The 11,995-nt window shown below is 40.5% G+C and overlaps 1 protein-coding gene across 2 annotated transcripts in view; it reads right to left on the reverse strand.

The window, feature by feature from the left end:
• The window catches only part of prkar2aa (protein kinase, cAMP-dependent, regulatory, type II, alpha A), a 52,187-nt gene extending 49,561 nt beyond the window's left edge, over window positions 1-2,626 (reverse strand). Inside the window, exons 1-2 of one of the 2 annotated variants that reach the window (XM_033627900.2) lie at window positions 1,970-2,626; window positions 800-1,079 (exon numbers count right to left, since the gene is read on the reverse strand). In XM_033627900.2, the coding sequence (XP_033483791.1) occupies window positions 800-1,046 (247 nt within the window). In that variant the 5' untranslated portion in view covers window positions 1,047-1,079; window positions 1,970-2,626. Of the gene's footprint in view, window positions 1-799; window positions 1,084-1,969 lie in introns of both variants that reach the window. The other variant, XM_033627899.2, reaches the window with a different exon arrangement.
• Between the last annotated feature and the right edge of the window lie 9,369 nt (window positions 2,627-11,995).

Genomic DNA, 11,995 nt, shown 5'->3' on the forward strand with positions numbered 1-11,995 from the left:
TTAATTTAATTCTAATTTTAGTTTGACTGCAGTTTTACATGTGGGCCTATTTCAATTTTCCGTATGGATTATCAGAGCATGTCCTTGTGTGAAACATAGGCTATTGGCCAATAGTTATTGTGAAAAACAATACTTTTTTTTAGATTCCTTGAAACAAAAGCTCACATTATGTCTGCAGGCTGCCTCCTGCTATCTTTCAGTGCTTGCCAGAATATAATACAAAACCTTTTCAGTTTACCTAAGGTGTATGAAGAACGTAAAGCTTTCATGAAGGTCTGTGCAGTCAGGGTGTAATTTTCACTTGAGCGTTTGCACTTTTAAAGTTTAATATTTTAACAATCTCAAAAGAGTTGACTAGAAAGCTACTATTACTAATGAAATGAGACCCTTCAAGGCCTTGAAAATTTGTGGTTCAAATCACAACATATAAAGTACTATTTTAGATCCTGACTGTCAGATAGATAATGAGAATGGAGAAGACCTAGATTAGATGAGTGGCAGATGAGGGCTCTTGCTGAATTGTCTGCTCAATGGGATTTTCGTGGTGCAAGTAAGTGTATGCAAATGTGGCAGGCCTCACACAATCAAGAAATCTGTCTCTCGGGGAGGAGATGAGATAAATTGTGACTACGTCTATGACAAGGCTTCAAGTCTCACCTTCACTTCACTTTCTCTGTTTCACTCTCCAACCCCCTCGCACAAAGGCACACTCACATTCTCTTTCATTTTGTCACATTTCGCTCACACAGACAAGTTAAACACAACAGCTGACAATCATAACAACAAGACATCAACTTACGCTCAAAGTCAGAATCATCATCTTCGTCATCATCTCCGTTGGACTCTGTTTGCATCGGCTCCCCATCAAACATCACTCCTTTACCCGCCTTGCCACCTGCACCGGCCCCATCCTGGCTTCTGGTGTCCCGCAAACGGGTGAAGTACTGTACTGCAAAATCCACCAGGTCTGACGGCCTTTGTCGCAGCACCTCCACAGTGTAGCCCTGCAGCAGTTCTGTCAACCCCACCGGGATCTCAATACTCATGGCTGTGTGTGGCTCGGTGGCGGCGTTTGCTATCTATCTACAGAGGGAGTGAAAATGAGTCAGAATTTGTTGTGGTACAGAGTCATACTTGTGTTAGTGTACTGGGCTGTGATGTGGTTCAGGATTTCTTAATTGTTGACTTCAACAGCTGACTCTGACTTTTACTATGCCAGTACACTGTGTGCCCTGTGTGGCCTGTGAATGTTAAGTGGCTGGTGACAGCTCTGCATGGCAACTGCATGCACTGGGACAGCCTGGGTAACTGAGGAAATAACCATGAAGTATGGCAGCTGAACACAAACTACAATGCAATTTATAAACTAGTATAATGACGTACATGAGGTGTTGCTGTGACATTGTCACTGAGCAGCCACTTTATCAGGGTTGAACCAAGGAACACACAGTTCCCACAGCTGCACCGGGCAGATACGAGCTTTTACAGCACAGGGAACAGATAACCAGTGACATTCGCTGGGTTTCAGCAACAATACTACTTTGCATCGGCAAGAACTGAACTGTCAACTTGGGTGGGTGGCCGGCTGGAACTAGCTAGCAGAGCAGCTAATTGGCTAATACTCATGACAACTGGTTTACGGCGTTGTTCGATACACATATAAACTTAACTAGACTTGCCTATCTAACTTAGATAACAATGAATGACTGCACGAAACGTAGAGGAGCTAAGAGTCAAGCGCAGTCTCACTTTCAACCCATCTACCATTAGCTATCTTGCTAGCTATTGTGCCACCTTCAAGGAAGCCTCTACCGTTAGCCTACGCTGAAGTATGGCGCCCTGGCTGTAGGAGCTAAGCCACAGATAAGTGGCTGGCTGGATAAACGTTGCTATGCAAGCACAGCAAGATGTACAGGACCGGTAAGCCGTTGGTAAGCTAACTTAACGTTACCAACTGTGTGTCACTTACATGAGATTCTGTCTCCCCGGCTAAACTAGCCAGTCCCCTCCTTCTCGGTGTCTTCCTTGTTTGCTCTTATTTCGTCTCTTCTTTTTAGCCAGTCTCTTTGCCAGTGTAGCGACCGTATCCCTCCACAGAAGACACTTGTCCAACGTTAAAGCCAACAATTTTACGTTGGCGACGCCTAGCTAACGTTTAAGGGGTCTATTTTAGCTCGCCAGCCAGCTGTACAGCGATGCTGGCTAAGTTGAGAGGAGAAAGCACTCGACTTCGCCGCTGCAGCCTCTTACGACGTCCACGCACTAAGTGAGGGTGGGACTTGCTGTGGCAGCAGGGAGAGCTGGCTAGCTGGCAGGCTAACTGACTGTATTGCTAACTACTTGTTAGCAACTGCCTGTTTTTCTTTGGCAACTGCCTAGCGACTCCACTCTCCTCAAGACTGAAGTGCAGCTGCAGCCAGGTGACAAATCCTAAGCTCTGCGTTTACAGCGTTGCGCCACACCGCCGTTAAGTACAAACTGAAGTACCGACGAAGACCTGTTTTTAACGTTATTCCAGCAGTATTTCGACTAATTACAACAAGAGAAGCCTGCGAGAATTAACTGAGCACACGTTCCCTCCCTCCCGGCGAGGCACTCTTCAACCCTACACGCACGAGTGAACCGCTGCCCCTAGCAAGCGTGAGGAGGCGTGGCTACTGAGTGAGCAGAGAGCGTTTGACATTGATTGACAGAAGCACGGCCAATGAAATTAAAAGTTTAGAATACCCCAGCCAATTGGATATAGGTAATCAAAAAGAGGTGGGATTAAAGGCAGAGCCATGTTGGTACACTCAATTTAGGACTACACCCACAGAAGTGGCCTTGACAGTGGAGATCTCTAGAAATACTACATCAAAACCAAAAAATTAGAAGCATCTGTAAATACTGTGAGAAGATGTGCTTTGCTGTTTTGATGTATTTTCAAAAACGTGTTCAGAGTACCTGCATTTGAGTCAGAATCAAAAATGTGGAGTTTGTTTTTTGTGCCCTCAGTGCAAGAAGAATGTAAGAAAAAGACATACAGTTAAAAGACAGCATGGGTGAACATTACAATGATGGCAAAAAACATCTGACTACTATGCTCACATATAAATATATATGTAGAGTATATAAGTACAGGATGTAAACATGAAGTACATATGGCAGTATATACAGCAGTGATACTCAATTTGTGGGCCAAATTTAACCTGCAGGGTGCCAGGTGGGCTGCCAACCATCCAACTATTTTCCAATCCACAATAAATAAAATGATTCACAATGTTAAGTATTTTTTATTGCGTTTTGAATGTGAAAGGTGCCATAGTGCATAAAAAACATTAAAATAGCATGTTTACTGAAACATGATAATAATAATCATAAAAAAATGCCAGAGGATGATCCCCCGGACCCCCCAGTAGAGGACTGGGTAAAGCCCCAACATCACATCCTAGAGACACCCCTGCGAACAACTGATCTGTGTGGGGCCGCTGAGACTGGATTAGCTTTTGGCAAAGATAAGTGCACTGAAGCACATTATTGATTGGTGGCATGTGTGAAACACTATTTTGTTTTTATGTGGAGCATAAAAATGACAAATAAAAATAAATCTGACTCTGAATCTGAATCTGAAGTGAGGACAGCAAACACCGAGAGGTTGAAAACAGGCGTATATGCTGATAAATATTATCAGTGTTTGGCCCAGGCCCCTGGCTTCTAGTCATTTTGCAAAAGTTGCACCCAGGCAAAGCAAGAGTTTCCTAATATACAGTATGCTGCATTTAGTGGGATGACTGCTTGAAAATGTACCTGTGATGTGATATGGCAATAGAAAAGTCCAATAAAACTGACATCTTAAAGGCAAATGCTCCTCTTTGTTGCACTTTAACCCGAGGAACCCAACATTTCAACATAAGTGCTGTTTTATTAAGTGTGGTTTGATGAATAACAGACATTGCAGATATCGATCAGACATTTTGATACAGTTGTGAGTCAACACAATCCCTTCCTGAAAGGCCTAAATCCTCTCTGGTAATATGTGTATAAAAGACGTCACAGATTTTCTAATGTCCCAGTTCCCTTACTTGCCCTCATCCCTCACTCATCCCCTTCTCTAACCCGCTGCCCATATATCATCCTTTCCCTCCTTCCAGACTTTCAAGGCTCTTTGCAGGCCTGTTCATAAGACAGCACGCTCTGTTCTTATTCCCTGAATTCATATTTAGAATCTTCATGTAACCCTCTAAATTGCATTTCATCAGAGTAAATCCATGAGTCCTGTTTTCCTTTCTATTTTTGTACACACAGCCACAGTGCATTACTACTGATGATTCTTGTTTCCTCTTCAGTCTTCCTGCTCTTGTTTACTTTTTATGAGGTAGTTCTCCCCTGCAGAAGCGAGCCAGTCAAAGTGGAGCATTGTCACTGAGGGTGGGGGGGATCTACAGGTACCTATTCTGAGAGGTTTGCTAAGCACCGCCACAGTCCATGTAGCATCTCCTCTCTCCCATTTCCATTCCTCAGCTGTCACAGAGGTAAAGCCGTTGCCATGGCCACAGCGAGCCCAGATTTAATTCCTCGAACCGGTTTCTGATTGGCTCAGGTCTTTGTTTTCAACAAACACAGAGATAAAACAGACCTCCAGGCTCCCTCTGCTGGGAGAATAAACTTTGGAAATGCCACAGCCTTAAAGGATTTATTTTTTAAAAAAAAAATGTTTACACATAGTTTTCATCTGAGTCCAAACTGCTTTGAAAAAAATCAGATCGGAATAAAATAAACCACATAACAAGCATGACATTTCTCATTCCCACATGAAAGATGATGGAGGTTGATTACACTGCTGAAATCAATTAGCTTGTGAACCATAATGTTCTCCCTTAATCACCGCAGTATGTGCCCTGTGTGAAATGGCCCACAGTAAGACTCATGCCTGTATATCCCCCATGGGAGTGCATTTTTCTGTGGAAGGATTTCCCACTGGACCCACAGGAACATGAACAAGTGGCAGCACAACCTATGCTAGAAGTGACAGATGAATATTCACATGTACAGTCAGTACTCATGGTCTTGGCTTTCCTAGAAGTGCCATCCTTCGGGAGTTGCTGCTAATGTGGCTCCAGCAAACTCCAAAAATGTCTCAAGGAGAGCTGTTAGCCTACATTTTCAGAGCAAGAGGAGGGAGGGAGGAGAGAGAAAATGGGGCAGAGAAAAAAGAAAAGGAGAGTGAAGAAGACGGAGGGCACTGTATATGGATGTGTGTACATTCTGTGTGTGTTTTAGTATCTGTCCTCTCCAAACATCTCCATCTTGGACTGTTGATTGAAAAATTGTTGATGTACAGCCAGTTTTCTCTTAAGTCCTTATCAGGTGTTTACATGAGGATGAACGAAGGGGAAGAGGATGAGAGAAGAGAGGTTTACTAAGAGAAAACTGAGAGATGACTAGTACTGTACCATATGTTTGCAGTGATACAGGTCTCCTGGCTTGTGAGTTGTGTTGCGTTTCATTCCGGCTCTGCCTCATCTGTGCAGTCACTTCACTGTATGCAGCCAAATGTCTAAAAAATAATCTTAAACAACACTTGCCTAACCCCTGGGTATTATAACTGATGGTTTTGAGAAGAAAAATACAGTTTAGATTGAGTAACAACATCATCACTGATTGAGCAAAACACCTCTAAAGATAAATACAGCAAAGTATGTGATTGATTTTAAGTGTGTTTTCATTATCACTGCTTTGGAAACTACTGCTAGTGCTCAAAATGGATTGGTGGTAAGTATACTTATTACACTAGGATCCAAGTGTTTGTGCAAGAGTAAGGTCAGAAGTTGAAAAGTCCCAAAATCAAATAAAACATAGACTATTATCTCTGTATTTTAATTCATCAACCAAGTCCTTGGTTCATTCATGCCTTGCGTGTGTATGCACTGATCTGTACACACAGCTCCAACATTGCATTCATAGAACCAAGGATGTTTTCAATGAATTTTGTTATGCAATGCCACCACCTACTGGCTGATGGCTGCTTTCTAAGTTTTCCATCAATGAAGTCAACTGCTGAAAGTATTAGAACCGTCTGGGTAATGTTATCCTGCATTGCTCTGCAGTTTTGCACATAAAACACTTTTGTCAAATTCAACTTCCCTCTGCTGTATGCATTACAGCATCAATATGAATTTTTCATTTTACCTGAAGTGAAAGGTGAATCATTGACTACCTGATCTGCATCCAGTGACTGGTCCCCACAAATATGTCAGTGATTAGGGCTGGGTAACATATCAATATTATATCAATATCCTGATATATGACTAGATATCATCCTGGATTTTGAAAATCATAATATGTGTTGTCTATTTGTTAAGCTGTATTACAGATAAAGTGGTCATTTTCTGAACTTACCAGGCTGTTCTAGCTGTTCTATTATTGACCTTTACCCACCTTATACACATAATATCCACAGTACAGATGATTATTTATCAAAAATCTCATTGTGTAAATATTTTGTGACAGCACAAATAGTCAACCCTACAATATTGTCGCAATATCTATATTAAGGTATCTGGTCAAAAATATTGTGATGTTTGATTTTCTCCATGTTGCCCAGCCTTATAAGTGATAACAGTTTCCTCTTCACAAATGTTTATACTTAAAGATCACCTCCAGACATGTTTAACATGTATGTAAATTGCTCTACTTTGAATGATAATTGTATCTGATATGTTATCTTCACAAAAATGTTCAGTTATCTTGTTAAAGGTCTATGCAGGAATTGTCAGCTACTACTTCTAAACAGTAGCACCAGTGAAACTGAAAGCCAACCCTGGACTCACTCTTGTTTGCTGTTGAGTTTCTGCAATTTTCGTATCTTCCTCTTGGATGCATGCCCAGGAACACAGCAAAATAAGAGAAGGGCAGAGTCTCTGTAGATGAATACACCACCACACACCTCTAATGAGTCATGAGTGATGATTGAGAGGGATTTCTTCAATATGAGTCTATACATTGTTTAAGTTTTAGGTAAATCCTGCGTAGTTTATCTTTAAAATACTTTAAATGACAAATCCAGAATCTTTAAATGTAAGTTGAACTGCTGGACAAGAGGTGTTTCTACTTCACTGTAAAGTCCATCTCAGTGTGCGCAGGAGGCTTCAAGTTTCTACATCACACTCTTGCAAGGTGAATATTGGACATGATTGGCTTCCAAACTATTTGTGATGCCCTGAAAATGTGATTTTCAATGAGCAAAGAGAAACTTTCCACTTCCAGCAAATTAATATGAAAACATCCCTCTAGTGTCAACCTCTGCACGTACATCATTCTAGTGAAGGTTTAACATTCAACTGCAGGAATAAGAAGCAAACATATTTTTGAGTGGAGGGTACCTTGAAATACTTGCCTGGACTGACAGGCCAGAAGCACACAGGACCAAAAAGTTCTTCACACATGATGCTCTTTCCTCCTCACAAAGTTTGCAGCATTGTCCAAATATAGATTAATAATTACCTGGACTCTGAAGCAAAATTAAAACATGTACCTTATATACCCATAGGGGAGAGAAGCTGTGAAAGTATTCCAGTCAGGCGGCACAGTTAAACAGTCATAGAGTTTATTCTGTAAGAGAGTATGGACATTATGAACATTCTAGTAACAAGTAGTTCAGTGATTCAGAAGTACTTTGATTATTACATTATATATACAATATTTGGTCACACTTGAATTTAATTGCCTAATGCTGATACTCAACATTATGAAGTAACCACAATGCATCAGTGAAAATGTTTAATATATGAATATGACTTAAATTTAAGTTTGGGGGTATACTGTCTTTAGAGGTGTGGAAAACAAAAGTTGATAGTTGAGTATAAGCACCGGGCTTTTCAAATAAAGTGTCAACCAGTATTTAGTAACCGTTAAAACAAACATTACTTTACAAGGAAGACTCAAGAATGTGATGCTTCAACGTAATGTTGTGTGCTCCGTGATGTGCTGCCTATAAACACTAACTTCAATCGACTTCATACTTTATATGTCAGGGTTCGATTGACATACTTTACAGCTGAGTTTTCTGCTACAGCTGATTGAAAAATTCTCAAGTGACGACACATTTAGAAATGTCTCAGACAATTAAGATGTAGATTTTATGGCCAGAAATGTTTGTTTGTTTGTTCATGAATATTGTGTGAAATCATCAATCAATACAGGACAGATGAACTCAGAAAAAAACACATCTGGTTCTTGTTTTACAAATTCTTGTGTTATCATCATGTGAAGGACAATTTCCTGCTTTCCATTGGAAGGCAATGGTTAATTCCAAATGTTACAGTCATTAAGGCAACCCAAGGAGAGCAGAAGCGTCATCTTTAATGTTACGTATTGTGTTTCTTTATAATGAGGCTGTCTTTAGGCAGACTAAAACAAAACAGGTGTTTAAAGGAGCGGGAAGGTAATTTCGAGCTGTTTCTCAGCCCGCACTTACAGAAACTATTCTTGACCCAAATCTGCTCAGACCACTGATTGGACACATATTCAGATGGACAGACGTAAATAAAAAAAGACAGACAGGAGGAGGACGAGCAGACAGACACAATTACTGAAACAGAAACAGATGTGACAAGCAGAAAACCAGAGTAACAGAGAAACTGATCTGCTTCACAGCAGCTCTGTACAGTTCATCTATATCAAAACACACACTCACGGACTCACACACATGCACAGACACACACTCAGATGCACAATCGTCATAGTTATAAGGCACAAACAACACTAGACCACAATCCAAAAATAGACGTACAATACATATTCCGATAAAAATCTCTTAAATTGTGTGGAATGCTTATTTTCCCCAGAAACATGCTGCTGTTCGGAGAAAACCTGATACCTGCAATTTAGTCCTCAAACATATTTGACCAAATTGTCTTTGATCTGAGATGTAACAGACATTTTTATGAATGCAGACAGCTACACTCACATCTGCTTCATTTTAAGTTTTCTCAAGAGGAGATACCTCAAGATTGAAGTCAAAGTTCCTGAAAAGCAAATTTTGGGAAAGTAAAACAAGATTTTCCCAGACCTGTAGCATTAACACCCTGTTGTTACGATTTTGTTACAAAATAAAAACATTTGTATATCAGATGGTTTCAACATTTATAATTTTGTGACAAACTGCAGAAAGACTAGTGTTTGTTTGTTTTTTTTCAACACAACGTCAACTTCAACATGTAGTAGTAAAATACTCTCTATGCAAAACATATCAGAAACATTGTCATACATTTTTGGGATTGCTGACTGTACATACATACAACCTTGAACCAGTTTCCATCTCAAAAAGTCTTCTGGAGCTTCATGTAGCTGAGCATCGACAGTAAAAACTACATAATATGACTGGTTTATGGTATAAAAAGTGCCTTGTCATGATGTGTAATCAATATATAATAAGTAGCCTATACATAAAATTAATTCCTATAAATACTCTAGATAAATATCAAACTGCGGTCCTGATTTTCGTGTTTCCGTCAAGTGTCGTTAGCAATGCTATGCTTTTATACAGTGTATTACAATTATGTTCAGTAATCAAGCAGTCTGGCCACTAGACATAAATCAAATCGGTCACCATTGCTGATAAAACCAGCAAGATTTGAACGAGGGGTTTGATCCAAAATGCACCAGGAAATGGCATCTGCATTTTCAGTGACACATTTTTATAGTCGGGTGTGTAACCTAAGTTCTCAGGGGAGGATATGGTGACACTTTAACAACCTGGATCATCTCCATTTCACATACATGATGATGAACTTCAAGGGATAATTCAGATTTTTTGAGGTGGGGTTGCATGGGTACTTATTCATCAACAGTGTGTTACATACAGTAGATGTCAGTCAGCATGCCCCCAGTTTGGAGAAGCAGACTGGAAGCTAAGCTAAGCAATCTACTGCTGTCAGGGGGGTCAGCAACAAAATGTATTTTAGCCACCAAAAAAATTCAGTATCACTTTAAGTGTATGCTATGTTGAGAATATTTTCACTGCTTTACCTTTATGTCAGACAATATTTTTTAATGTGAAAATGAACCCCGTTATATTTCTGTTTTCAAAGCCAGACTCCATTGAGAAAAACAGTGATTTAGCATTGCTGGACACAGGAGCTGCTGGTCTACTGCTGCCTTGAACAGTTATTTTATTTGTGTTGTTGTGTGATTTTGGTGTTTACAGAGGTTAGTTTGGATCTACCAAAGTCACACAATAACACAAACTAACAAACTGATCGAGTCAGCGGTAGACCAGCAGCTCCTGTGTTCAACAAGCAAAAATTACTGTTTTTCTCAATGGAGTCTGGTGACTTTGATGAGAACATAGATGGGGAGAGGAGGTGTTAACGGCTTCCCCCTGATACAAAGGTAAAGGGGTGAAAATGCACTCAAAGTAGCATACATTTAAACTGATATTGATTTTTTTTGGTGGGACTTTTTAAAGTGGCTAAAATACCTTTTGCTGCTGACCCCCATCCACAGCAGTACATTGCTTAACTTCTTTGTCGGACTCCAGCCTGCTTCTCCAAACTGGGGACATGCCAGCTGACATCTACTGTATGTAATATACTATCTATAAATAAGTACCCCATACAACCCTGCTTAAAAAAAACAACCGAACTGTCCCTTTAAGGTCTAACTTTTTTTCATGCATTTACAGCATTTTGGAGAAGACCTCTTCAATTCTTGCTGTTTACTTGAGCACTGACTCCATTCATACAAACTCCAGTGCACTTTAATCTCATAAAATTACAGAAAGACTGGCCTGTGCCCTTTAGTCCTCCATCATATATAACAGCTTTTTCTCAGAAACAGTCATAAAGTCGAGATTAAAAAAACAACAAAAAAACAACAGCTCCATTCACAAACCAGCTGGCCAACTGAATTTCGCTTTGTCAGGAAAGCTGCAGGCCGATTTGATTCAGCGGTTTCATGCCTTAGTTTATATCTCCTCCTTACTTAACACAGAACTTCTGTCCTAGATAAAAAAAGATATTAACAGTCGAGTGGATTATTACATATTAACAGAGCAATGCATCTGTACATGGCTTTCTCTCAGTATGGCAAACCTGCATACAATTTATGCCTGTGTAAGTGTACATGCCAATAGAAAAGGATATTGGCATGGAGAGGTGGGGTGTGAAGATTGTGTCAGGGGTTACACACCTTTAAGGCATGTAATCCTGTTATTTTAGGAGTGAAATTGGGTGAAAAGGGTGTTAGTTTCACTCATAGGGGTCTGTCCATTACTTTTTAATCGAGACAAGGGATAGATGGGGGCAAAAACACACAAACTCCCTTGAAAAAAAATACAGATTTTGGCCTTGACATCCCCCCAAAAAAGCGTTCTTTGCAAAAATGGAAAAAGTGTGTTTTCAGTACAAACAGCAGAGCAGCCTGATTTGAATTCAGTAAGTGTGTGCAGCTCTTATTATTTACTGCGAGCTGATGGCGCTAATTGTTTGCGCTCTTATCTCGATGCTCACACAAAAGGGAATCCTCAGAGCAACAAAATGGACAACCAGCTCTGAAAGCGCAGCGACGTCTGCTTTACATCCTGCATCATTAACAAATACAAATTGGTTTTTCCCCCCCAGTGAAATCACTGGGTGATTTCACTGGGGGGGAAAAACAAAGAAAAAAAAACCTGCTGCCATGGTTACTGACAGCTTCTCTCTTTTTCCTCTCTCTTCTCCTCTCACTCCATCTCCATCTCTCTCCGCCCCCATAGCTAACGACAGCAGTAACATGCACTCATGTAGTCTGACAGGTAGAGCTTTTTAAATTTACTGTTACATGGGATCCTGCGAGTCTGAATCCATTGTGCAGCAGGGGTGCTATTATAGATTGAGTACAACTGGGACTGTGCAGCCTTTGTGTGTGATGTGCCTGCTGCAGCCCAATCAGGAGTAGATTGTGTTTGAAGTGCTCATGATATGAGGATGATGTTAAGGGTCTGACTCCCACTGGGACCGATGAATACATTACACCT

The sequence above is a fragment of the Epinephelus lanceolatus genome, chromosome 8 (genome assembly GCF_041903045.1).
Source record: "Epinephelus lanceolatus isolate andai-2023 chromosome 8, ASM4190304v1, whole genome shotgun sequence".
Classification (NCBI taxonomy): Eukaryota; Metazoa; Chordata; class Actinopteri; order Perciformes; family Serranidae; genus Epinephelus; species Epinephelus lanceolatus.